Source organism: Lepisosteus platostomus, chromosome 11, assembly GCF_059453375.1.
Source record: "Lepisosteus platostomus isolate fLepPlt1 chromosome 11, fLepPlt1.hap1, whole genome shotgun sequence".
Lineage (NCBI taxonomy): Eukaryota > Metazoa > Chordata > Actinopteri > Semionotiformes > Lepisosteidae > Lepisosteus > Lepisosteus platostomus.
Window position 1 is genome coordinate 29,875,736 of NC_142621.1, and position 27,760 is coordinate 29,903,495.

The 27,760-nt window shown below is 42.1% G+C and overlaps 2 protein-coding genes and 1 long non-coding RNA gene across 4 annotated transcripts in view; 2 read left to right on the plus strand and 1 right to left on the minus strand.

The window, feature by feature from the left end:
* The window catches only part of abl2 (ABL proto-oncogene 2, non-receptor tyrosine kinase), a 50,618-nt gene extending 39,126 nt beyond the window's left edge, over positions 1 to 11,492 (plus strand). For both annotated transcript variants that reach the window (XM_088599069.1, XM_088599070.1), the window contains exons 10-11: positions 401 to 574; positions 4,707 to 11,492. In XM_088599069.1, coding sequence (XP_088455195.1) covers positions 401 to 574; positions 4,707 to 6,457 — 1,925 coding nt within the window. In that variant the 3' untranslated portion in view covers positions 6,458 to 11,492. The remainder of the gene's footprint in view (positions 1 to 400; positions 575 to 4,706) is intronic.
* LOC148652366 (uncharacterized) overlaps positions 1 to 27,760 on the plus strand; it is a 125,007-nt gene that overhangs the window by 95,255 nt on the left and 1,992 nt on the right. The window lies entirely within an intron of this gene.
* On the minus strand, positions 17,065 to 27,629 carry tor3a (torsin family 3, member A). The gene is made up of 6 exons (XM_088599071.1): positions 27,179 to 27,629; positions 25,505 to 25,627; positions 24,631 to 24,896; positions 23,056 to 23,231; positions 21,526 to 21,650; positions 17,065 to 20,947 (listed from the first exon to the last, which is right to left on the minus strand). Exons 1-6 carry the CDS (start codon positions 27,342 to 27,344, stop codon positions 20,700 to 20,702), a joined length of 1,104 nt encoding a protein of 367 aa, XP_088455197.1. The 5' UTR covers positions 27,345 to 27,629; the 3' UTR covers positions 17,065 to 20,699.

The following is a 27,760-nucleotide window of genomic DNA, read 5'->3' on the forward strand; positions in this document are numbered from 1 at the left end:
CATTTAGTGTAGCAGTGGCATGTGAGGCACCTTGCTCAAGGGTACTGCAGCAGCTTTCCAAGCAGGAATGGAGCCTGTGAGCCTCTGGACCAGAGTCCAGAGCCCAGACCACTGCTCCATGCTGGTTTAGTACAAGCATTACCCTTGTCTTTCATTTGCCTCATCTCCTGCAACTCCTTTTTAAAACAGCTTCTTCATAGGACAAGAAGGTTAAAATAAAATCTTCTGAGGTGGTCTACTCACCTCTGTGGTCGAGTCACAGAAGTCGGTTCTCACGTCAAGGTGAGCAAGCGTGATGTAGCGCGAGCAGAAAAGCTGCTTCTGTTTGTAACCAGCCTTAATGCCTGGCGGTAGGAAGTGAAATAACTATCGTTTCTCTTATTTTTTTTGCCGTCGATAGAGGTGGCGGAAGAGCTGTGTAAAACGGCATCGACCACAGCTCTCGCCTTCAACCCCCAGCTGCCCCTCCTGCCGTCCAAGTCTCGGACGCTGAAGAAGCACACGGAGAACAAGGAGAACATAGAGGCGGGAGTGGAATCGCGACAGGAGCCCCCTGGGCAGGGCGCCCCCTCAGGTACTGCAGCAACACCACCCCACGTGCTGAGAAAACGCCTGGGTTACCGTCACTAGAGCGCAGTCACTGCCATCCCTTTATCAGTTACTGCTGCTGAAGCTCGGAGGTCAGAGTGTAGCTGGCACCACAGCAGGAGCAGGGCAAGAGTCCACTAGCTGCCCCCTGTCTCCTCCAGGGCACTCGTTTGCCATCTTTGCCTTAGTGCTGACTTTTAGCCATCAGACAGAGCCATTCCTTCTCCTGAGGGGATCCCTTTTTTGATGTCTACGGGGTAGGCACAGCGTATGGAATGGTGTAGAAAGATGTCACATTTCCCAAACGCTAATTTCTGGAAAAAAGTTTTTGTGAGGCCAGTGTTGTAGAAAAGCTGCTCTAAGGTTGGTACTTATCCTGTGTGTCAACCAGCCACATAAACAACCAGGGACAGATGAGTCGGCTTATCAAAGTATTCAATAAAACGCATGTAGTGTCTGCTCTGCTTTACTTTGCTGTAGCCCAGAGGTCAGAATTCTCTTCATGATGTCATTTTAAAGATGAGGCCAAAAGTATTGCTTTATCCATGTAAAACACGTTAAACCTTTTTTTGCTCTTGTAATGTAATCCTTTGTCACATTTGCTTGCTTTTTGTAATAATGCTTATAGCACAGTAATCTACGACTCTCACTTCACTTTTGTTTAAACCTTAAAAGTATATATTTGTGTATCATTTATATATTTATTTGTATGAAAAGTCTGCTTGTTTATCAATAAAGTTTAATATTAAAGTTATTGGGCACAGATTGAGCCATAGTCTACAGTATTCTCTGTGTGGAGAAACTTTATTGGACAGAGATTTCAGGGAACAGCAACTAGATTATACAGCAAATCAATGTATAAAATATTATTTTCCCATATTTCATTATTGAACACATTATTTTTGTACAAGAAGACGTTTTCAGTTCATAACTGGTCCATTTTTGGCTTCATTCGATTGTGGATTTGCTAATGGAGCATGGAAAATCATGCTAAAGAAAATGGATTTGCTGTAAAAATGGGGGGTGAGATTCCAGACCTAACTTTAAAAATTCAGTAGACAGATCTACCTTAAGTGAGTTTTTAAAATGTCATCTCCCCTTTTAAATGCTTTTAAGTGCTGCAGTAAATCTTATGAGACTTTGCAACATACACAACCTTGAAAAAATAAGTTCAGGTGGGTAGCTGCATCAGCATGCATAGGCTGCAAAGGAGCAAGTAAAAGGTTTATTCCATGCTGAAAAGAGAAGAAAGAAAACACAACGTTTCGACCATTTCGTTTTCATGTCAACTAAATGAATGTTGGTATTATAATGGTACATTTCATTTTAAATATTGTTGTTTGCTTGTGTTTTGAACCTCTTTGTAACTTTACAACAAGAAACAACTTTTTGATGTCATTCGGAAATGTCTTAAGGAAACACGGTTGCAACCTCTTGGGTCCTGGGTTCAATTCAGTGTGGTGTTTGCATGGTGTTCATATGGGTTTTCTTGAGGGGTAATATTCTTGTCAAGTCAGCTGGTGTTTCTAAATTGTACTTGTATTCGTGTCCCGTGCAGTGTACTGGCATCATCTGATGGTGTAGTCCCTTCCTGTCCTGTACTTCTTATTTTTGTATTATTTTCCAAAAATAAGGGTCGTTTCTGATAATGGAAATGTTTTGGTGAGTTCAGATGAGATGAGGCCCCCAGTAATGTAGTATGTTTTATCATTACTCATCTCATAACTCAAAACCTATCCATGTTGGAACTGGTGAATACCATTGTAAAGCATTTTACATTTCATTAGACACCATGACCTCACTGGAAGTTGTTTTCAGTCTTCAAGTTTCTAAAAGATTTGGGAAATCAGAAATATAATGCGTTCCCTCCAATGTTTGTCATCAGTGTGCTTACACTAGCAGGTATTCATATAGCACAGCTTGGAATGACCAATGTCTGAGAGATCTAGGTTGTACTGGGTAGAATTTCTGCTACAAGAAAATAGGAGACTGCTTCCCTCTTTGCTTTTCCAGAATATTTATGTTTTAAAAAATGTACTCATAACAGAAGAGGTTCATGATTTTGCTGCCTCAAATTCTTTAAGATGTTGTATAAAATAATAAACAATTACTACAAGCCTGGTTAAAAGAAACAAATACTAAGATACTGGTGCGGTGGCTCTGATCCTTAGCGCCTGTGGCTGGAATGTTGCTGGTTCATATCCCACAGCTGGCAGAGGAATCCTACTCTGTTGGGCCCCTGAGCAAGGGCCTTAACCCCAACTGCTCCAGTGGTGCTGTATAAATGGCTGACCCTGCACTCTGACCCCAAGCTTCAACCCCTGTCTGTGTGGCTCATGGAGAGCAAGTTGGGGTATGCAAAAAGACAAATTCCTAATACAAGAAATTGTATATGGCCAATAAAGTGATCTTCTCTTATTAAAGGTAATTGAAAATACTGTATTTTGGGAAGCAGTTACATTGACAGAGATCCCTGGAACTTTTTTTAAAATACAGCAATCTATAAAAATGGGTTTTCTTCAGTGGTAATATCTCGGCATTTGATATAAACAATGTAATGATTTAATGGCATTTAGACGACTGCATTGGCCCGCAAGAAGCTGGTTGCTACATATTCATTAGTGTTAGGCTTTTAATATGCATTTAGTGTTCCCATCTCTTACATAGACCTATATTTTAAATAACTCGTAATTACAGTATAAGAGAGTCTAACTTGAGTTAAATTTTAAGTAGAATATGTTTGAACTCCTTGGCAGCTGTCTCCACCATTTATGTTTGTCTTTGGAGTTGGTTTCAGTTGGTGAAACTACAAACAGGAACAACACTGCTGGAAGCCAAAGCAGTATTTTTAACCTGCATTAACTTGGAGTTATCTGGCATTTCCATATAGTTCCCTTTGCATTCGTTTACTGTACTGTCAAATCCTTGACCAGCAAAAAAAATAAGTAGAATTACTGGAATTTATTATATATGGTACACATGGGCAGCATGGTGGCACAGTGGTGAGCATTGCTGGTTCACAGCGCTGGGCCAAGGGTTCAGTTTCTGTTGTGCTATCTGCATTTAGTTTCTCCCCGTGATCGTGTGGGTTTCCTCTGCCTGCTCCAGTTTTCCTGCCACAGTCCAAAAACGTGCTGGTGGGTTAATTGGCTTCTGTCTTTGTGAGCCCTGCAATGGACTGCCATCCTGTCGAAGGTGTATCTGGCCTTGCGCCCGTTGCTTGCTAGGGTAGGCTCTGGCTCTCCCCTGACTCTGTATCAAATAAATATCAAATAAATGTATCAAATAAAGTGTTTAGAAAGTGAATGGATGGATTACACATGAATGCGGCTGTGTCATGCAATCTGAAATGGTTTAGGTTTGTGTCACTATTTTAAAATTATCTTTTCTTTCTTCACTGACAGTTTACTTAAAGTAACCATGTATAGTTTATGGTGTATGTGGTAAACGGGTAGAGCAGTGGTAAGGATTCCAGCTTCCTAACTGTAAGGCTGTGGATTTGTTGTCTGCAGCCAGACTTGCATCCACTAAGCTTTATAAAGGGATGCCAGTGCTCCTTGGCTTAATCCTCTGATGGGCCTGCAACCTTTTACAGAAACTGGGATGATCTCCGACCTAATGACCTTTTAGTTCAGGCATGGCTTTATAAAGTCTTACGTACATTGGGTGACCCAGAAGTATAGCTGCATGCCTTGATCAAATGTAATATAAATTATGCCTGCATGCCCTAATCTTTTACTTTTACATATTCCTGGTGAATAAATAAAATAGCATTACACTATGCAGGAGAGAGAGTAGACAGACATTTTTCACACAGGTGGGATTATTTAAATGTCATACTCTTTTCCAGTTATTTAGCAAAGTGGAGTTTTTTTTTATCTCTACCATACCTCTTCTATTAACATACCATTTTACCCAAAAGTAGTGGACAATGGGTAAGGTTCGCTGTCAATTTAGATCCCTAATCTAACAGAAAATTATCACCTGCTGGTGCGGTACATTCACTGGGCCCCAGTGCTCATAGGATCATTGCTTTTTGAGAAAGTCAGTCTGCTGTGTATGCTGCAGTCTTCAGAAGGTCCTTGTGTTCTCATGTTTGCTTTCCTTTTCCTCCACAGGCCTGTCTACCAGCCTGTTCACGGGAGACAGTGCAGGAGGTTCCCCCGCCCTGCCACGTAAGCAGAGGGACAAGTCTCCCAGCAGCCTCCTGGAAGACTCCAGGGAGACCACCTTCACTCGGGACCGCAAGGCGGGCTTCTTCAGCTCCTTCATGAAGAAGAAGCCCTCTCCGCAGCAGAGCCTGCCCACGCCGCCCAAGAGGAGCAGCTCATTCCGCGAGATGGAGAATCAGCCGCACAAAAAGTACGAGCCCACCTCCAGCTTTGGCAGCTTCAACGCTCCTCTGCCGCAGGTGGACGGACTCAACTTCTCACCCTCCCACGGTGGGGAGAGCAACCATGTGCAGTCCCGGTGCTGTGGGGCCAGCTTCGGCCAAAAGCCCTCTGCCAACCCCAGTGCCGGGGCGGGGGGAGCCGCCGCCGCCGCGCCCCCCCCAGGGGGCAGCAGTTGGGCGGGCATAGCTGGGTTCTTCACCCCCCGGCTGATCAAAAAGACCTTGGGACTGAGGGCTGGGAAGCCTACAGGATCAGACGAAGTAGCTGGTCATACAGCCAAGCCTTTTCCCCGGTCCAACTCTACTTCTTCCATGTCCTCAGGGCTGCCTGACTTGGAGCGAATGGCCCTCACGCTACCCAGAAATGCGCATCGTTCCAAAGCTCCACTAGAAAGGACATCGTCCACCACCTCACAGCCTGAGGAAGGCACAGGGCGATCATCTGAAGCTCTGCTCCGCAAAATGGACGAGGGCACTGCCCAGATCCGCGATAGACCCAAAGCCAAGCTACTACCCCGTGGGGCTGGCAGCGGGGCCCAGAGGGTGCCAGGCGTTGGGGGCGAATCGGATTCCGATTCACACTGCAGGTCCAAAGAGGGGCCCCTTGAGGCGGGTCAGGACAGGCAGGGCTGGTCTTCCCCTTCCAAAGCTGCAGGAACAGCTCCAGCTGCAGCTCACAATCACAAGGTTCCAGTACTGATCTCGCCCACACTGAAACACGCTCCGGCCGATGTGCACCTTATTGGCATCGACTCTCAGGGGAACAGGTTTAAGCTCCTCTCGGAGCACCAGGGAGACAGGGACCGGCCCAGGCTGGTGAAACCCAAGTGCGCCCCTCCACCCCCGCCCACTCTGCGCCTCCTGCAGCACCCCTCCACTGCGCTCTACAGTGGGGATGGAGCTGAGGAGCCGGTGGTGAGTGGCGGCGTGACCGAGGTGAACGGCGATGGGCTGAAGAAATCTGGGAAAACCACAGGAGGGAGACCGTCTGTGCCCCCACCGCAAGTGCCTCCATCCTCGTCGCTGTCGGGTTCTTCCTCCTCCTCCTCCTCCAGTGCCACTCCCACGAAGTTGGTGAACGGGGCCACCAGCATCCCCACAGGCGCTGGGGGTGGCGCCAAATTGGCCCTCCGCAGAACGCGGCAGCAGGCAGAGAAGGTGCCTCTGGAGAAGATCAGCAAGGAGGCCCTGCTGGAGTGCGCGGAGTCTCTGAGCAGCGCCTTGCACGGGAGCCCAGAGCCCTCCTCCAGCAGCCAGGTGCTCGATGCGGGTCACCAACTCTTGGACTACTGCTCGGGCTACGTGGACTGTATACCGCAAATGCGCAACAAGTTTGCCTTCAGGGAGGCAGTGGGAAAACTGGAACTTAGTCTGCAGGAGCTACGGGCATCCTCGGGCAGCAGTGCCGGAGCTAGCCCGGCCCTGGGCAACCTACAGACCTGCATAAAGGAGATCAGCGATGTGGTGCAGAGGTAGCCACCACAACCCTCCGCTGTCCCCTTGTACTTCGGGGACAAAGATATCTCAGAGTACCTCACTACATTGATCACATTGTTTACAGTCTTTGAAAGTCAGTGGGAACACTGTTGCTGATCATCCCATGTGTAGGACTGGAAAAGTTCTTTGCCCTTGCAAATTGACTTGTCATTTTCCTTGTTGGCCAGGAGTGCTCTGCTAGAGCACCAATTTGCTTCAGCCCATCACGATTGGGTTTATCTGGGGCCAGAGTGAGAGACTACAGGCAAAGTGGATAAAAATGAACGCAAACATGTAATCAGAGAAAGGAGACCGAGGTGCTGGCAAAGTGGATCATCTTATGTGACACATAGTTAAGAACTACAGAACAAAAGTGCTTCCCCGTGACCTTAGAAATTAATCGGAGTTTCTGGCATAGGATAGCCAAGCCACCTAAGTCAGATTTGTGAACGCACTTGTCATTGTTGGGACTTCTCTTTTTTTTTAACTTTTTTTTTTAAAGACAGAAATGACATCTTCATTTCCTGGACAGGAAATCTTCATTAAAAAAAATCCAATTATACTTCCTGCAACTCCCACAAAATATTGTAATCATTTGTTAGTGTTTGCACTTGTGAAGACTGAATTCTCTAGATTCATGTCATGATTCTTGTGTGGCACTATTGGTGCAGTTCTTCACGCGTTTGCATCCAGGCTAAGGTTCTCCCAGGCACACATTGCACGAGGCTGTCCGGAAGAGTCATCCGTGCAACAGCAGAACGTTGTAAGGTTTTAAGGCACAGCACCCTTGTTGTTCAGATGTTACTACACGAGGTACATGCAGCTGGAAGACATCATTTCAGAACCTCCTGAATGAGGTCGGAGCTCTTTGTATAGCAAAATGTCCCTGCAGTACAGCCAAATTTTCATTTGGATTTAAACAATATTGTAAAAAAGCAGCATTACCTTTGTTGCCGTCCTTTTAATCTTGCCAAGTTTCCCATTTAATTTCCCATCTGTTTTTACAGATGAAATTGAACATTTTATTTCCAGGTTTTTTTAAGCACCAGTACAACACATGGTGGAAAAACAGGGTGCTGTTTCTTAAACTGCAGAACACAGCAGTCTCTGTGCGGTATAACGGTATTTTTGTTGATATCGCAGAAATGTTAAATGTTCAGAACATACAAAACTGTTTTGGTCCAGCTGATTTGCATTGTGGATTTTTGCTAAGGTGACTGATCTCCGTTATCTTTAATCAGCAAACGATATGTCATAGAGCAGGTCTGACCGCAATGATTCGACCTGGTGCGAACTGGAAGTGGTTTGTTATGCTGAAACATCAATGGACAAGTGTGTGTAGGCTCTTCCCTGTAATTCTAGTCCTTTATTTTTATTTTTTTTTAACTATTGCAGTGGCCTGCTGTGTGAAACATGAGCAGCCTGAAGTAGAACTAATGATGACACCAAGCACAAAATGGATGGTGCACAAACACACCTACTTCTGGTGAACTATGGGGAATACTTCAGGCAAGCGTGGAGGAAAAGTGCTGGTAAAAAATTTTCAGGCAAAATCCATTCCCTTTTATAGTTAGTTTGGGGTGCTGAATTTAATACAACAGGGCTTTGCATAGGAATGTTCCCCAGTAAACTTACTCTAACCCCATGCGATCTGACATATTTGTAAGAGCTGAAAAAGAGGAAGCAAAGTGAGTACGAAGCAGGCAAAAAATGTCATCCTTTGTCTCTCCTCTGTGAGCTTGGCATAGCTTCCCAATTTGACTGTCGTTTAGCTCAGCTTAGCTTTTAACGGCTCCTTGTATGAGTGGTTGGACTGCATTAAACTTCTGTAAGTCTAATACAGAGCAACATCATATGCTGACTACTGCACCCTAGTGTTATAAGGAAAGGACTTATTTCAATGGCAAACGCTTCAGTGGTATTAAGTAGACAACAGTGCTGCTGCTGTGGATCCTGACCAAAGGGGGACAGGGGTGTCTGCACCTACATTAAGAAGTGAATCTTTTGTAACTGTTTTGAACTGGAAAAGGAACTGATAAGGGGGAAAAAAGATCATACTTCATCTGGTGACCTTTTTTTCCTTTTCACATTTAATTACTGTATTCTTTTGTTTCTTAACAAAAACATATCTGTCGATAGAATGTTCTACTTTTGTTTTGATGTATAGAAAAGTCGATAGTGACTTAATCTCAAACATATTACAGATTCACTCCTAATATGTAGTCGGCTTAATGATTTAATGCGGACTTCTTATTTAGTGAACAAAATCCAGACCAAGTTTATACAATTAAATACAAGTAAATAAGAAAGTGTGTTGGCAGACTGCAGACTTTCAGAAAAAGTGTGCTTCAGAAACTGGCCTTTTTCATTGTTTCAGATCAAATCTCAATAACGGTTAGATAAATGTTCTCACTATTTCCTATTTCTGTGTTAGAATTACTTATATGTGGCACATTTGTCCCAGTCTTTCAGGGACACTTTTTTTATTTAATATCTGTTAATAAGATTTTGTCCAGTTCATAGCTCAAAGATTTATTAGGCTATAAAAGACCAGATTCGGTTGATTTTAACCCAGTATGGGAAACTCATAATTTGTCTAGAAATCAGACACCATTGATCCAGGGTGATCACAAGACTGACGTTTCCCATCTCTGTCATTTTCTATTTGCTTTGAAGACGACAGATGCTTTTCAGTCAAATTTGTTGTCTTTCCATTTTTATTTGCCAGTAACTGGTGTGACCTATCATAATACAGTCAAAACAGACATCATCTTATCTGTAGTTTATTGAAAAATATTTTAATTTTAATTTTAATTTTAATTTGCTTGTTGACAGTAAAAACCCATTTCTCAATCTCAAACTTGATTACTTTCTTTAAGAAAAGCAAACTGACTTTTCTGCCTGAAGTCAAATTAAGATGGAAAGTAGAGGTGAAAATCTTTTTTTTTTCTGAGAAATTAATGCTTTGGTATGATCTTTCTGTGGGAGTTGTTTCGCTTTACATTTGTATCTTTAAATGCTTTTGCCGATAGCTGATACAGAGTGGAAATCCCCCCACTTTCCTCACCTTAACCTCGAATCAATCCTAAAGCATTTTATTCTCACGCACATTATTGTACTTGAAGACAGCTGCCTGTTAAAGGAAAAAAAAAACATGAGCCCTGCAAGTACTGGAACAAAATCATCCATTCTACTTAAGCCCTCCTTTTTTTATTTTTATATGAATTCTTCCCATTAATACATTGAAAATGTATTTCCAAAAGCACCATACGATCACACTGTTCGACTTCATTGTGACTTGCACTGTGGTCTTTTCGGGGTTCCATCAATAGTTGATGGAGTAGGGGGAAAGGACAAAGGGTTGGGCTTCCGTCCCATATTTGGGGGGCACCCATGGCGATTACAGTTTTTCGGTGACCAAAATCAACCTCAGCTGCAAACCTCTGTTGTTCCTCCAGGCCATTATGGGTTTCACTGTAAGACCTCAAGAAACAAAGGCCATTGAATGACTCTAAACTTGCCTTTGCCCAGTGATTTGTGGTGCCTTTTGTAAAAGACATTTATTGCATTGTGCACTACTGTGTTGGATAAAACTGTAGCCAGGTTTTGTACAAACCAGTTTGATCTTTTTGTTTTCCAGCAGTTCCTAGTTTCATAATGAAACAGATTGTCCAGTGACTGTGTTCTGCACATATTCAGTCACCTGTCAGATATTTTGTTCTTTGATTGTTTGTCTTAAGTGTTGCAGACGTCTACCTGAGTGTATATGTAGCCCAACCTTGCTGTTGAAAACCATTAGAGTCAAGTGACTTGAAATCAAATCATTCAGATCATTGGTCTGGTGGGATAACTGATGTGCAAACAGAATACTTTATTATACTTTTAACAGTTTGTTTGTACAGACAACACACTTTTAAAACAACTTTGCACTCAATGAAATATTTCTGTATGTATTTTTGACATTTCTGCACCCCTGATGTAGAAAATTGCTCTTAGGAATGGTTGTCTAAAAGTGAGATTAGCAAAGAATGTTAGAGCTTTCACACATGGCCTTCGACTCCTTCTTTTTTAGAAAAAGAAAAATGTGGCTTCCAATCCAATTTCAAAAGGGAAACACGCACAGAGATCAGTTTTCGAAGAGCATGTCATAATCTTACAAGTCAATTTTTGTTTGATTAATTACCGGTTTTCTTTCAATAATCAATCAGCAAAATCAAATCCGCATTTGAGGGAGGCCAGAAAACAAACGGAAAACAGAAGACTTTCCCTTGTTTGGTCGGTTTCACTTATTCAGCCTCTTGATCAGAATGCTTGTTCCAAGCAAAATCAATTGGATCGCAAATTGAGGTTTCTGTAGGGTGTAGTTGAAAATGGAAGTTTCATTGTCTCTGTGTTTTCGGAATTCCATCATTTTTATCAATATTTCAGAATTTTGCATGGCTTAGTTTTCCCTCAGTATCAGTCTCCCTGGTAATTTAAACAAATAGTGCCATTTTGAAAATCTAAATCTAAATAAAAGTGCTATAGGCATGTACCAACCATGATCATATTATCCATGCAAACAGGTTTCCTAAGATCTTCACGTTTTATGGATTTATTTATTTTTTCCTGTATGTAATATGAAATTGCATCATGTGCAACTCTTCCTGTCTTGTATGTTGTTTTAAACAGTGCTGAAGAAACACTACATAAGCATTTTATACCAAAGGCCACTTTTTTCTTCAGTTCTACTAGTGCAATGAAAACTAAACACTTCTTAATTGTAAATATGTGAATTTTAACAGGGATTTAAATGAATGGCAGATGTTAACAAAATTAACACTATCAGTATTTTTTGTTTTTTTTATTGTAAAATATATATTTTTTGTGTTTCTAATTTAAATCTCACATTTGAATATTGTATTACTGTGAAGTTCTCTTTATCAGTGTTAAACTTGATGTAAATAAAAAATACCAGGGTCCTCTATGTTACTGGCCAGATTTGCCAACTTGCATTTTTTTGTTTTGTTTTAAATAAAATAAAAACTGAAAATCACTTCCCTGTAATTGTAATCCCTCCTAGCACTGTGGCTTTTATTTTCTTTGGTTCTGGTTTATCCAGCCCTAAGCATATTAGTTTCCAGTACTTCACTTTACAAAACACATAAATGTACCCCTTCAAGCCAAGTAAATGCTTCTGTGTAGCTTTAGCAGCCATTGTTTGTCATGTTACGCAGTCTGTGTTTACGTTAACTATAATTTTTAGGTAATAAAATCTGTTTTGCTTAATGTGATCAAACTAAAAATGAACAAACACTTTCTGGTTTGCAATGGCTGGATAGAGGAACTGGCACACAAACATGTCTTTCAGACCTTGAAAGATGGAATTTGTCTACAATGTGCGTTTCGAGGGATCTGGATAAGATGCGTCACTTTGTGTTGGCCCAAATAGTAATTTATGTTCTCATTGTTTTTGTTCAAATTATTTATCATACTTGTGTTTCATGCTTATGCGTTTCAACTTCTCTCACAACAGATGCAATGATCTCAGTGGTTAAATAAAGCATTAATAGTGATTATCCTTGAGGCGACAGTGGTGAGACAATACATTCTAAGTGCAAGACAATGCACTTAGAATGAGACAATACATTCCCATACCCCAGACGCTAGAGAACAAGTAGTGGTGTGACTCATGTGGCTTGTGTGAATTAGAGTAAAGGACAGTTTGCAATGTGGCCAGTGCTGGTTCACCGAGTTCACTACTATACATGCTTAGTTGAGTGGCTGGTGACTTCTGTGTTTTGTGTCATTGCTGTCAGAACCATAAATCTATTGAAATTCTTTGTTAAACCTTGGCTTTAAATTCCAAAGTGCTATTACCTCAGCATCCTGCATCTAGTACAGTATGCCCTAATAATTCTGTAGGTCACCAAGGAGTTGAGTTGTGGGGTTCTAATTAGTTTAGTTATGATTATATTTTGCTGCTGAGGATGTCTTGACTTAAGATTCATCATTTTTCATGACATCCTGTGATGGATGTAAGAAAGTGGGGGGCATGATTGTCCAGGGCTCAAAAGTGCTGGAGGGCACCAAAGATAACTATTTTAAAGTACCTTAACATTTAAGTATGCAAACTAGAAAAAACAGGTTTTGCCATCTGTCAACACATGAGAGGAAGGGATGAGTGACATGGGCTAAAATGTGGGATTTAAAAGTAAAAAATGTGAAATCGCTTACAGGCTACACTGCATATTTTTAAGAGGTCCAGTATATGGCGAGACTGCGTGCTGCAGCAAAGCCTAAGAAAAAGAAAAGCAAAAGTGAAATAGCACTTTTTTAAAAAAATGTTTCCAAGAATTGCAGCCATATCTACAAATGAAAGCGGTTTTGCTGTCAATGATGAGAGCAACAATGACACTGCTCAAAAACAGAAAATGAATGGAGAGCCTTTAATTTTCCTTCTGTCCATTTTCTACCTTATTTTGGTAGTCCAGCTTTATCTTAATGTGATGGGGGGATACAAATACTGTATGCAGAGTGGATTCGGTGTGTCTTGCCTAGCAGAGAGACCAAACTCCCTCTTTCACCATTGTGGTGATTGAGGGTAAGAGAGAAATACACAAAGTGAAGTCCTGGGTGTGAGATTATATGATAGTTGTGATATGTATGGTATGATAGGTATGTGATAGATGATCAAACTACTGTTATAAACTTTTTATAACCCACACTAGGAATCATCTTCAGCCTGGTTGAGTTGTTCCTGACTGTTCTTCCTAAGGTATTGTGACTTTTCCTCTAGTTTGTGAGCAGTGGGTGTCTGGTTCACCATGGCAGATCTAGTAAATGTGTTCCCAGCTGTTCCATCAGCACTGAACAGTCCGAGAGTGAGGCAAGACTACGTGCCCGCCAGCAGCTAACCTTTCCTGTAACGTAAACAAAATCTCATTGCCGTAGAAAAGCTTGAGAAACTGGGGGAAAGGTCCGACTATAACTGGGGAATGACAGGTCAGTGGCATCAAAGCCAAGTCTGATATTTTGGGCTTATAATCAGAGCAGGGGTTTGTTTGTTGTCTAGGAAAGCAGCCAGTAATTACACATTGCTGCACTATACTGTGGTCCCCTGTCGCAGGAGGCCACCCAAAAGCCATTTGAGTCAGCAGTTACATAGTTACACAGTTGTATAGTTAGTGTTCCTATATGTGCATATCAACATCATTTCATTCAGTGCTTAACAATAACTTGCAGAATGTTTCACTCACCCATCCATTTTCTAATCACTTCTTCCAATTCAGGGTCATGGGGTACCAGAGCCTATCCCAGCAAGCCAGACACAAACACACCCAGAGGAACCCCACGCAGACACAGGGAGAACATACGGTACAAACTGCACATCGATATAGCACCCCAAACCGAGAGCCCCAGCACTGTGAGGGAGCAATCTCCTGCGCTACCATGCCACCTGCTTATACATTCATCAGCCAACATATTAGGAGCTCCAACTGAGAAACAAGTCTGAGTTTCTGAGGGAAGGAAGGACAGCTGCAGCCTGCAGCCTGCAGCTGTAGGACAAAAAATATTTGCAGCTCAATCCCATTCTTCTTCTAGCAGGACTGCCTTCTCCTAGGGTTGTGGTGAGGCTGGGGATGGTGACAGAAATCTGACAAGTTCTCACGCCTATTCATTTGACACAGGAAATGTATTCATTTGATTCGGGGTTTCTAGTATTTGGCAGGCGATCTTAGCAGCGCCAGGCTGGATTCATATTCTACAGCAGGTGTTCCCCAGTTCACCTTTGGCTTTGTATGTCACCACTTTCTGAAGATATGGAATTTATTTGTGATTGACGCATGTAGGTGATTAAAATGTGTGACTGTAATCTAACCTTGATATTTGATTTTGATCTTTTTGAGCCTTTTGATCTCGGGCCCAGAGTAATTCTAAAAATGTTACTTGCTTAATTCATCAGTAACTTTCAAGTGTTGCCAGTCTTTAGAAACTTGTAAGACTGACTGAATGGAGACATTCGAGGACCAAGGATTGAGACTGTTCACTACCCAGTTCAATCATATGCATTCATAGAGGCGAAGTTCAATTATTGTCAGGCTTTTGTCCTTATGAATCGGCCATAATGGAAAGACTGTACACTTATCTCTTGTGACTCCCTACAGCCTTGCAAAACTGTTTTTCAAAAGGTTTCATGGTCTTCTTAAAAGTTCAGTAGGTGAGTGTTTCATGCATTTTAAAAAGAAAATTTGGAACGACTGCGGAGAGATAACAGAGGGCAAACAAGCTGAAGCTCTGCCAGGATGCCAAGTTGGCAGTTATTTGAATTCTGATTACTGTATGAGCCAGGCAGTGTGGTTGTGAAAGCTGTGAGTTGTGAAAGCATCAGTGAGAGTCATTACTCAATAGCAGGAGAGAAACTAACTGGATGGGGGGTAGCTGCAGAGGTGAACAGCAACTATTTAGCGTGATGAAGTCCAGCAAAAGTGTCTGGTCACAAAGTGTTCCCAGTAGACAAATTCAGCCATTCACACTCAATAATCTTGTGTAAATTTTTGACCCTTTAAAATAATTACTGCATTTAAAAAAAAAAGAAATGTTATGTAACATTAATAAAGCACATAGTACTTGAAATCAATAGGTTTTAAGTGTGAGCTTTATAAAAGGAAATGCCTGTATTAATAGCATGTTCAACAGTGCGAGTACCCTGTGCACTGCTGTCCAATGCGTGAACCCTTTTATCTAATATGGGAACAGTGCTGTATACGTCTGCTCAGAAATCAAGCATAGTTGCTGCTCAATGACGAAGGCGTGCATGTCAAAACTACATTTACAAACGCCTTTCATTACAATCACAAACTACCTCTGTCTCAAATGGATTTCTCCTAATAGATAATTGAAACTGAGTTATCTATGTTGCAGACAATATTTACAAGCCCCTTTAATTTCTGTGATTTTGTTCATAAACAAAATGGTTTGCTTTTGCTTAAACTATTTCACTAGGAAATGTTTATGCTAAAGTCTGCTGTTTCAGGGAGCTGTTTAAATGTGGCAGGGCTTTGTACCTTCACATAAAAGAGAAATATATACAATTAACTTTTATAATTTCTGTAATATCCATCCATCTTCTAACTGATTCTTTCAATTGAAGCTCAGCCAGAGGCTATCCTGCCAAGCAAGGGGGGCACAGGACACCAGTCTATCATAGTGCACACAGACACATGCAAACGCGCACGCACACACACTACAAGGGCCAATTAACCTACCAATATGTTTTTGGACTATGGGAGGAAACCAGAGCACCCAGTGGAAATTGTATGTAGAAAACACCCCAGGTGTGGAACTTAAACCAGGGCCCCAGCACTGCGAGTCAGCAATACTAACCCCTGCACCAGTTTACTACCAACTCCTATACTAATATGTAGTAAAAATGTAGGTTTTAAATGCAAAATAATATTCTTTATTTCTTGTTTTAAATAACACTGCAACTTCAGAATACTTCCTCAAACTGCTTCAGTCTACACCATCACAAGGCAAGGTAATTTTCAGCCTTTTCAGAGGACTGTTTGACCAATCTCAATTTGTTTTAATCTCCGTGAGGAGTAATACATCATATTTACTTCATTCACCCACAATTCCTGTAAAAAATGAATTTGTTTTTAAAACCGGTTTCCCAGTCTTGTGTTTTTCTTTTTTTTTACTATTTTCCGTCTATGCAAATGAAAATGCAGGGGATGTCTATTAAAGTACACATGATATGACTCTAGTAGGATTTTTTTAAATGAGGATGATAGAAATGCTTTGAGCAGATAAGTAAACTGGAAGGGTGGTGTCAGTCAAGCATGCTTCATATGAGTTTAAAGACCAAAGTACTGGCTACGTCTGGCAGTAATAAGTTAGATTTTTCTGCTGCAAAAGATTTTCAAAAACAGTAACAGAGATTTAAACTGCAGAGGGTATCAATTGCATTTTTAAGAAGGCTAGACAGCGGGGGGGGGTTAATCAGAAAGCAGAAAGGGTTTGGTGTAAGTCAAAATGTGAGAGAGGGTTTATAGAAAGCATCCTTACTTTTGGTATCACGGTATGATATAGTAGTCTGGGCATTAAGAAGAAGGGGGGAAATCTGGCTGACCACAGAAACCGTTTAAAAAGCTATATTATATTCCAGTTCAAAGCAAAGCTCATCTTATTGTTGATGACCCCTCCAACCCTCTTCATCCCCATTTGCAACTTTCAGGGAGGCCTTTTAGAATGCCTATTGCCAATAAAAATGAATACCAGAAATCCTTTGTTCCCTGTGCAAAAGGGATATTAAATGCAGCTAAGTGAGAGATGTGTCATCCCTGACAGTAGGAGATTGTTAACATAAAGACATATTTTGCTCACTCTTCTTTAAGCCCTTTGTGGTGATGCATCTTTATTAGTGGAGACGATGCTAAACAAATTCTGAGATCTGAGCACTTTTACCATAACCTCCCCAGATTTAAATTCCACCCCTTTTAGCGTGTAGTCATTCTATTCTTTTATAACTGTACCCTTACAAAGACACACTGAAGACTTACTTAAACACCCATTTTTTATACTTAAGCAATTTCCAACTGGTACAACACATTAAAAATACCATCTCTCTTCCAGTAATACTTTATTTATGCAGTATACGGGATAAATTCCAGGTTATGCATAGTCCTTCAAACTGTATAAAAAAAAAACAAATGTCCTGTCACACACAACAATGGTACAAGTTCTCACCTCAAGAGTACAGCAGCAAAGGAGGTCATTTGCAGACAGAGACAAAAGACAATGTAAAAGAGGTTAATCTGAAGGTGAGGTTCGTGAGACTAATAGGTGGAGGGTTCCTATTTACAGCAACAGCTAAAAAAAAGTCTCATACTCATTTCATGGAGTACCTAGAGCCTTCTGGGTTTTGTTTCATACTGAGCAATCAATTAACAAGTATTTTCTTAGATTTGTATGAAATTTTTCTTAAATTCTTTTACAATTGATCAAACATTCAACATTAAAGCTATAGTTAACAACAACAAAAAAAGCCATCAGAGCCTGGATGAATCAATTAAACTAATTAATAATGAAACCCACTATACAACTCAGAGTTTGGGTGGAACACAAATCAGAAGTATGGACCTCAAGAACATAAGTCTGAGACTCCTGCTGTACTGAAATAAAAACAAAACTCCTTTAGGAGAAGTAAGGAGACATTTCTTATGGTCAAAATAATGAACACAGGATTTAAGTGCTGTACGTTTTGTAGCAGAAAACTCTTTAAATGTTTAAATAGTAGATCAGCCATAAAAAGCAGGTTTACAGCTTACTGTTTCTGCCTTTTTTCAGTGTATTGTATTTGTCACTATACATTTTACTCAAAAACAGTCCAAGACAACATGAACATTCCTATGTTCCTATTAATATTCAGGTGTCAAACATTTGCACACATTAATGCCTAACTGAAGCCTTCGGAGGTCAAACAAAAATGAAGACAGACAGACAGTAACATACTTTAAATACAGTAAACAAACTGAGCACATCAATTTCAAGTATTACTTGGATGGGAAGGGGATGGGATGGGAACCACAAAGTACTACAGATAAAAAGGTACAGAGGACAGAGGAGAAAATAGAACTTATCCTGCTTTTGTCATGTTAGCTGTGTAATAGAACTCAACATTATACCACTGGCTAGAATCTGAAAACATGATATATATATATACACGTGAGCTGTAACAAAGTCACAAATAAATGGGAGACATCCACAAAAATATCTTAGGTATAGAGTGCCTTATTACAGTAGCAAGGTTTAATCAGATCAGATCCCAGTTAGTTTGAAGATTAATTCACCCAGCTTCATCAGAAAGTCAGTGAGAGCTTCATTTACTCAAAATCAATAGCTTGCAAGTAAAGACAAAAGCAGCTCTGTTGGTTCTGGATAGTTATTGGAGGTGTGGGTTCTGTGCTAAGAATTAACACTCTATTTCCAGGATGAGGCAGATTCACAATAATCGAGCAAGAATTGCACCAAGCCAGTGTACAAATTTGGTAGAGCATTCCTCAAACTGATTTGTGGCTGTAACTGCTGCCAAAGGTGTTTCGATCAGATATTGATTTCGCAGGTCTATATACATGTGCAATCACTATTTCATTTTTTTTTCCTCTTTAGTTTTGCAGATATTTACTGTACTTTCATTATACTTAGAAGGCTTAACAACATTAAGTTTAAAAAAAAAACATGAATTAATAATAATTTCACCAAATGCAACACCATAGACAGGGTCTGAATACTTTTGCAAGGCACTGTACATTAGTCTCTTTGTAATACTCAAAGCTCAGGCTTCAGCTCATTCCTTTTTATGCCTGGTATGCAACTGCAAACACCTTTTCTAGAGAAGTTTAACAGGTGCGTATGGCTTTGCTCGCTTTTTTTTTTTGGTTCAACTGATCCTTTTCAAAGCACAGTTGTCAAGAATATAAGCAATCACACTCATTCTCACAAACACTCCTTTACTGGCTGCAGAGTCAATGAATGGACGTTGCAGGAGCATGATCATATGAAAGTACAGTAATGGCTCATTGTTGCTGCTGGATGTTTCCAGGCTAAGACCAGTAGATGCTGCCAATGCACACTCTGTTTTGATGGAACGCCTAATTGTAGTCATTATAGTAAAGTGCATAGAGGACTTCTAGACTGCAAAGTACAAAGTACTAAGAGCACAATTTATTGCACATCCAAGACTACAAGCAGTTGTATTGCCCAGAATTTTACCATGGCTTCAAACATGGTTTTCCAAAACAAATATAGTATATACTGCCTTACAAAAAACATATACAACACAAGATGATCTTGACCATAAAACCTTTTGCACTTGATTATTGATAGAAACCATGACAAATCAGAATAGGCCCCTGAGACACTTCTTGAAGCTGTTAATTTGGAGTACCCTAAATCTAAATTGTGTCATAGCTGCAGCAGGGTGTCCCACAGATCAATTAGTGTGGGACACACATGCAGAATCACACATCAGACCTGTCAATTTGAGCATCCAAGAACAAAACAGCTCATTTACCTATACCAGTACTGTATGAGTAATGTAATGAGTAATGAATGGACCTACATGCTGTCTGTCTTAAGAGACATACACAGTATCTAAATTTTACTCTGAGAAATTAAGTCATCATAACTAATGCATTCTATTAACTCACGCCAAATTGTGTCTGGGGAATATAATGTAACTAAAGCACAGCTGCAAGCAGAATAACAAATTCTGTGGACTCCTGTAGCGTTTTAAAAATACAACCAAATGCCATTGGTATCCAGAAAACGGTATGGTTTGTTGCACATTGGTAAAAAAAATGTCCTTATGATCATGGTTGTAACATTAAAAAAGTGAAAAGTGCAAAGTAACAGGTTATCAAAATAGAGTTATTATGCATGGCCAGGTTTTTAGCATATTAGCCAAGTGTCTTAGTTTGAAAAAAGTAAGAATTCTCTAAACAAATGAGATTGTAAAGACCTGTTAAGAACACAGGTCCAGTTCTGTAAAAACACTAACCCCTCATGTTAAAAACTGGTAGCAAATCAAGTTGCTAAGGCCCTGATCCAATAACACACTTACCAAAGCAAGAGTGCTATATAAAGCAAAAAAAGAAAAGAAAAACACCTAATAAATAAACTCGATCAAGAAATCATTTGATAGAACTTTCAAAGCACTAATATTACATTCCAACAAGATAAAAAGAATCTTATTTGTGAATATTTAAAGGACGCTCTCTGCCCCAAAATAACTTTCACCTCATCGATGCCCAGCAAGCACTCCACTTGTTTCCTAAATAACCTAGACTGGCTTGAACTTTGATTCTCCTTAGAGTCCCTAATGCAGCCTGACATGGATTGGATGAACCTGTTTCTTATTGTAACGTGACTTCGCCTTGAGATGAAGATCCAGATGACAAGCTGCAATATAGAGTAGAAGAGTGACTTGGCAGAACCGTTGAACCCTCCCCGATTTAGACCTCTTTGATCTGGATGAACGAGAGCAAGAAAAATGGTTTGGTTTGGGGGAGGTGTGGGGGAAGGCCTCTTTTCACCGGCTGGCCTCCTCCTCCCACCTTGGGGAGCTCTCGTAGGGGTTTCTGCAGGAGGACCGCTGCTTCCCCAGGTCTGCGGGAGTAGCCCCAGAGCCAAGTCCCTTCTCTCTCACTCTCTCACTCTCTCACGGGAGCATGCGTGGGGACCGGCCCAGCGGCTGGGCTCAGGGCAGGAAGAAGTTGATCCGCTGGGGCACGGACTTGCAGCCCTGCGCGGAGAAGAGCTTCTCCTCCTTAGGGACGTACACCATGGCCCGGGCCACCTCGTCCAACGTCTCCTCCGCGTGCGGCAACCCGCGGGAGCGGAAGGCGTCGCGGGCGCACAGCTTGACGTGCCGGTACTCCAGCGGCAGGAAGGGCACGAAGAAGTCCATGAGGTTGCCCATCATGAGCTGGCTCTGAAAGAAGCCCCCTGCGAGCAGAGAGGCGAAAGACCCGGTCACTCGGAAAGCACTTTGTTCCCTCACAGCAATAAGCAAATCTCTCTTAAGAAACAGATCACTACGCTTCCCCAAATATACATAAATACCAATTTATTAAACATGTGAAAGGACATACTCTGTAGCATGCATCAATTGAGTATGGTGTCTGTGATGTACACAGGTGTAGCTCAAACTGAAGACTTCTGAGATACAACTGCAACTGCACATAATTGAAATTAATAATAATTATAATTGATAATAATTGCTTACACATATGTAGCACTTTTCTGGACACTCCACTCAAAGCGCTTTATAGGTAATGGGGACTCCCCTCCACCACCACCAATGTGCAGCATCCACCTGGATGATGCAACGGCAGCCATAGTGCGCCAGAACGCTCAACAGCAAGAGTAATTTGTAATTTGATACACCTTTGACACTTTCATCTTGCTGCAAGATCTGTTAACTCAAAGACTCAACTTCCAGGTGAAGATTTGCAAGAGCCGAGCCTTCCTGCTCTCAGTCTGGAATAAGAGACACCAGGGCTCTTCCCTGTCGCTGCAGGTACCTTGAGAGTCCAGGGCTTCAGTCCGTAGCCTGTGTTCCAGGTCCTCCATTCCAATGTCCTCCCGGTTCTGTCCGGAGTGCCAGAAGTCCAGAGTCACCTCGTTGATGACCGCACCTCCAATATTACTGCAAGAACAAGAGCAAGCCTGTGTTTTAAGACATAAGCATATAAGCCACATTTTTTAATGTAAAGCCTGGGTGTGATTAAGAGAGACATCTGGATATACTACTCCTTTACCTGAACGTTTCCTACACCTCACACCTTCCTCACCTATTGTGTTTTTGGAAACCTCTTGTGACAGAGCAGCAGGAATTAGGCTAGTAGCTTCAGCTGACCAGCCACTAGAGGTAATTTAATCCCTGTTCTGTAAACAGGTTCACAGATGGTTTATTGATTAAATAGAGAACTGGTGAAGGACACAGAACCACATTCTCACATGGGTTTTAGACTAAGTTTGGTATGTAAAGGGATTAATGGCGATACCTGGTGTTGGGGTGTCAGAGTACAACTTTATTTTGTATATATTGCTCTATGTTGTTGAATAAAATTTTGCATACTATTTTGCTTTCCATTGTGGTTTTTCTATGGTACTCCGTCCGGTCTTACGAGTCTGAAGGAAAACAGGACTGTTACTCTTTCCAAGCAAGCCAGAGAAGAATGCCTACATACGACAGGACAGCTAAGGTGCCCAGAGAGTGATGCCAAGCCATGTTCAGCCCTTGATTTGTGTGTGACATGACCCCCTGTCTCCTTGAATTACATTTGCAAATCCCTTAAAAGTTCAAGTTGTCTTCATCTCTTAATGGTCATGGATTGCCTCAAAACTGCTGTTTAGAATTGTTTTTTGTGCTTTTTTTAAAGTAGCAGTGCCCATAATAAGAAAAACAGGTTTTGAGGGGAGGAAAACAGAACATACTGTATAAAGAATAAAAATACAATACAGAAAAATAACAATAGATATATATTGGAACTCAAGGATGAAAAAGAGTTGAGGAGGGGATTTAGCACATTCTGAATCTTTACCTCTCCATTCCACTCTACTGCTTAATTAAGGCAGCTATGCAGCATCAAGGAGGAACAAGAAGAACACTGTGCTTTATTTTATAAGCATAGGGCAGCCTACTTCTATTTTAATTAATATATAGCATCTGGAGATCAATATTGTTCTGCAAGCCCAAAGACCAGCTTTGCCACTTACCCAATCTATCCTGCTTAATTGATTTACTCCCTGTACTCCCTCCTTACATTGAGATAAAAGATCCCGGTCGCTGGTGTTGATGTAATGGGGTTCATTCGGTGCTTGAGCCTACTACACTAGCTTGGAATCCTTCCACTGCAGGAGGCTGGCCTTTGGGACTAGCAGAATTCACCAGTGCATGGAGGAGATGTTGCCGTGACAGAGATCCTAGAGATGGAGCCTGATTCCCAGCAGAGGACCACCTGCACTTACCACACTGGCACACAGGTCAGAACCCTCTCTCAGGAGAAAATACCTTGCTACATGTTCCATCTGTATGATGGCCACCCTACCTGAGGAAGAGAAAGATGGATTTCCTGTAGTCCACCCCATCCACGTTTTCATAATGATCCATATAGGGCTTAATGGCATCTATGAGCCCAGGGTGCAGCTTCTCCGCCTCATCGAAAATGAAGAGTGCTTGCTCACACCTCCGCACTGTGTCCCGAATCCAGTCCTTCAGCTGGCCCTGGGACAGGACACACACCAACACTCAGCCTGGCCTGCCCCCACACACTGAGACAGCTCCACACCCGCCCCTTGGCAAACACGCTGACACGTCCCGTTTCACTGACTGCTGCCATCCAGAATTCTGTCTAAAAGTCGTACGCAGTAGAGCACAGAGCCCTAAACCCGTAGAAAAGACTGAATATAAAGTTTTAGACAGCATCATTTGAGCCGTGGAAAAATACATGTTATGTGTATTCATATTTTTCTACGCCTTTTTTATTATTGGTGCCATTTCACCTTTGTTTTATTTACTGGTGAAGCTGTAGCGTTCAAGCGCTTTGGGATCCGAGTTCGAATCGAGCTGGAATGCAGGCTCGAACTCATGCAATTCCTGTGCGTCTCTTGTCACGGAAAAAAGTCCTGCTGGACGGCCATCTGAAAACCGAATTACAACTGGCTGTGTTGACAGTGCTCTGCTGCACAGACGTACAGCCAGATTACATAAGGCCAGGGCCCGGACGCTGCCCCAGCTGGAAGAAATTCACTCTGCCTGACCTTTCTGTTTAAATGTACGACTCTCACTCGCACTTTCCTTGAAAATCCTACTGTCCCCACACAGGAGCATGTAGTTATGCAGCATATAACTAAGGATATATACAGAATAGTGTTTATTTACTAGCAACACTTATTTATTAGAACACTCTTCTTATCTATAAACCGTGTGAAACCGTGTGAAAGAATGTGCTTCTTTCTCATTTTATATCATAAGCAACTAAAATAAAGTTGTCATGGTAATGTTGGGTCATTCATCCTTCGTTAGGACATGGTTATCTGAAATCACTGTGAGACACAACATGGTTCAACTACATTATAACTGGCTATCGTTAAGGGGCAGCAGTCCTGCAGTCAGGTGAGCTAACAGCTGGAGGCACTTGTTCACATGCAGTGGCTGGAACTGAATTCCTTTTACTGTAATACAATCCTTGCTTATTTCTTCACATTTCAACCCAAACGTAAAACATCTCCCTGTTGAACTAGTTGCTGTATTCCCAGACAAACACTGGGAAACACAAGTAAAAACATGTACTCGGAGATACACAGGAATACTCAGACTCCACGTAGCCTTCACTCTAGATAAGCTGAATGACCACATCTCGTCTAGTTACGTTCTCATGAGATGTGCTTACAAAGGAAATCTCTGCACACTGAAAATAAAATGGCGAAAATAATTCAATAACAGTGTCAGGTCAGGATAAGTTCAACATACAATGAGTACTGTCCCAGAAGGATGCCTCTCAGGTTAAGAACAGCATTGTCTGAGTACGCCAACCCGTGCACAATCCTGTTCGATTTAAATGGATTAGGAAGTGGCTGTTGGGGGACGCCTGCAAGTGTGTCGCCATGGTCACGCGTCTCACCCGGTACACGTCCAGCAGCTTGGCGTGGGGGAAGTGGAAGGGAGCGATGAACAGCCGCACGCACTCGCTCTTCACGCCATCCCGGTACAGGTTGTCTGTGATCAGCCGAGCCACGAAATTCTTCCCCGTGCCCGACCAGCCGTGGAAGGAGAGCGCCAGGGCCTTGTCCGGAGAGGGATTCTTCAGGAAGCCGGGCACGGCCTTCAGGACCACAGCCTGCACCAGGTGCTGTCCGTGGAGCTTCTGCTCCAGGTCCTTCTCCAGGCCTGCAGACAGATACACGCGCGGATTAACACTGCACTGGAAGTTTCTTTTAACTGGGAAAAGGCTAGCCAGGCAGCCATATCACCCTGCAGCTCACAACTAGCAACCCACTGAAGCTCAACAGGCGTGAGCCTGGCCAATATCTGGATGGGAGACCTCCTGGGAAAAACTAAGGTTGCTGCTGGAAGAGGTGTTAGAAGGGCCAGTAGGGGTCGTTCACCCCACGGTCTGTGTGGGTCCTAATGCCCCAAAACTGTCAAAAGGCACTGTCTTTTGGATTAAATGTAAAACAGAGGTCCTGACTCTCTGTGGTCATTAAAAATCCCAGGGCGTTTCTTGAAAAGAGTAGTGGTGTTCTCCCAGCATCCTGGCCAAATTTCCTATTGGCCTTTACCAATCATGGCCTCCTAATAATCCCCATCTCTGAACTGGCTTCATCACTCTGTTCTCCTCCCCACTGACAGCTGATGTGTGGTGAGCGTTCTGGCGCACTATGGCTGCAGATTGGTGGAGGGGAGTCCCCATTATCTGTAAAGCGCTTTGAGTGGAGTGTCCAGATTCTATTGCTGAGTGGAAAAAGGATCTGCCATTTTTGCAGGAGTGAAGGTACCTGTGATGTTGTTGATAATCCTGCAGTCTCCTGTGTCACAGCAGTGGCCCAGATTGCAGTACCAGTCTGAGAGGGTCTGCGCATAGTCCTTGGAGAACACGGACCAGAAGTCCCCTGTGGGCACTGCAGGCACAGAAACCAGTGAAAGTCAGCACACAACAACACAGCCAAGCAGGTTGAGGCAAGCTCACTCTGATTTTTCAATTCACCAATTCCCAGAGCAGATTACCTAGGAACCAAGCCTGCGTGACGATTTGCACAAGCACAAGGCCACCACTTGTTTGCCAGCCTTTGGACGTTCTTACATTCTAGTTCAATAGCATCTTTAATCCCTGGTCGGGACACCAGTCCGTCATCACGGGGCACACACAAACACAGATACATTCCCACTAGGGCCACTTTTGTCAGAAGTCAATTAACCTACCAGTATGTCTTTGGACTGCGGGAAGAAACCAGAGCACCCACAGGAAACACGTGGAGAACACAAGAACTCCCCAGATCCATGATTGAACCCAGGGCCACAGCGCTGTGAGGTAGCAAAGCCACTGTCGCCCAACATACTTATCTTACGGCTAAAAATAATTAACGTGTCTGTTTCATGAATCGATAAGCATCTACCTTCAATTGCTGGATTTACACCAAATACAATATCTCGCATTATTTTCTCTCGGTTTTGTTTCGCGAAAGCCTGAAACGCCCCCTGCTGTTCCGTTAATTTTCGACGTAAATTCGAAAGCGGAACATTAAAACTTTCAATAACATTTTGTTAGAAATCACAAAATAAATTGCACACGTTACTAAAATGCATAGCACGAATTTGCTTTATGAGTTGTGAATCGCAGCGTTTCGATGATTTTCAACGATATAAGATAAGATATAAGATGCTGTTTGTTGATTCATTGTAACTCAATAAATGTAGTCGAGTGCTTCCAACAGTAACTCCACGTAATATCATTCAAACTATCTTAAAATACTTATTGTAAAGCGATTAAATTAGCAAATAATTTTGTGATGAATGTTAGAATTTAGGTTCGAGTGTCTACACACATACACCGATAAACAGGAGTTTGGAAATGACTGCATCAGCCCATTGGTGGGGGAGAGAATTTTATATTTTAGTAGCATATACCAGGGTTCTTCTGATGCAAAAGAGTACAGGAAAATCCACGCTTGTGGTGACCTACCGACACTATATAATGTACAGGGCTATTTCTGCGTCGCTTCCAAAGAATAATTAAAACTCGAAATTTAAAGTTATTTCATTCCATGTTACAGCTGAGTACACGGACTCCCCAAACCAATGTCTATGAATGTGTCCGGCCTTCATAAATGGTGTTGTAATTTGCATATTCAATTTAGCTTCATGCAAGATGAGCTACTACAATCTCTTATCTATTGGACTGCATAATTAAAGTCAGATTCTGGGGTACTGTACCTAGAAATGCAAGAGAAGTCGAGTAGGCTAATACAGAACGTAATTCTGTAAATTATTTCAGAAAAAAAAAGTTGCCAACAACAGTGCAAAAATATAAATTGCATTGATAGAGATCTATCAGTCGTGCGATCAGACCACTGCAGACAAGCCATCCGTCTCCCGGGGAACCCCAGCGCCTCTGCAGGGCGGACAGGCAGTCCGACCGCGCAGGACCACAGAGACCCGGAGGGCAGCCTTACCTTGCTGACTCGTATCATCCTGGTGCGGCTGACAGTCCCCCTCCCAGATGTTACAGTAGATGTAATTGAAATAATACTTGGACACGTTTGAAAGGCTCTCAAACTGGAAAAAATCTCCCTTTACAGGTACAGCCCAAATAAAGGGCAGCAATCGAAGCAAGATCATCTGACTATGAGCCCCTTTCCACCTCGTCTTGAAACTGTCGGCACCGCGGAGCTATTCGCGGACTTGATTATTCAACTCGATCCATTCATTAACCCGGAGACACAGTAACATACACTACCAGGGCCTGTGCAGACTCACTTCATTTAGACTTCCCCCGAAATAAAAACCAGGCTTCCTTGATCAAACGTCACATCCTGGTGACTCGGAATATTGATTTTGAACGCACAGGCGTATGTATTTTCCTGGGTTTGCAGCGCGGAGTCAAAGCCAATGTTGCACTTCAGGAATCAAACGAAATGTCCATCCAGGCACAACACATTTATTTAGGGTTAAAGCAAATTTACAAAGAATAACGGTTTGCGTTTCTGCGTTTCACCACAGTGCGACCATTTTACGTTAGAATTTCTCTTTTTGAA

What these genes read in the sequence shown, in the direction of transcription:
- tor3a (XM_088599071.1), bottom strand. Translation starts at nt 27,344, where the DNA reads ATGATCTTGCTTCGATTGCTGCCCTTTATTTGGGCTGTACCTGTAAAG. An exon ending in GGATGATACGAGTCAGCAAG is followed by an intron (nt 25,628 to 27,178) that starts GTAAGGCTGCCC and finishes CTGTGCCTGCAG; the next exon opens with TGCCCACAGGGGACTTCTGG. An exon ending in GATTATCAACAACATCACAG is followed by an intron (nt 24,897 to 25,504) that starts GTACCTTCACTC and finishes ATCTGTCTGCAG; the next exon opens with GCCTGGAGAAGGACCTGGAG.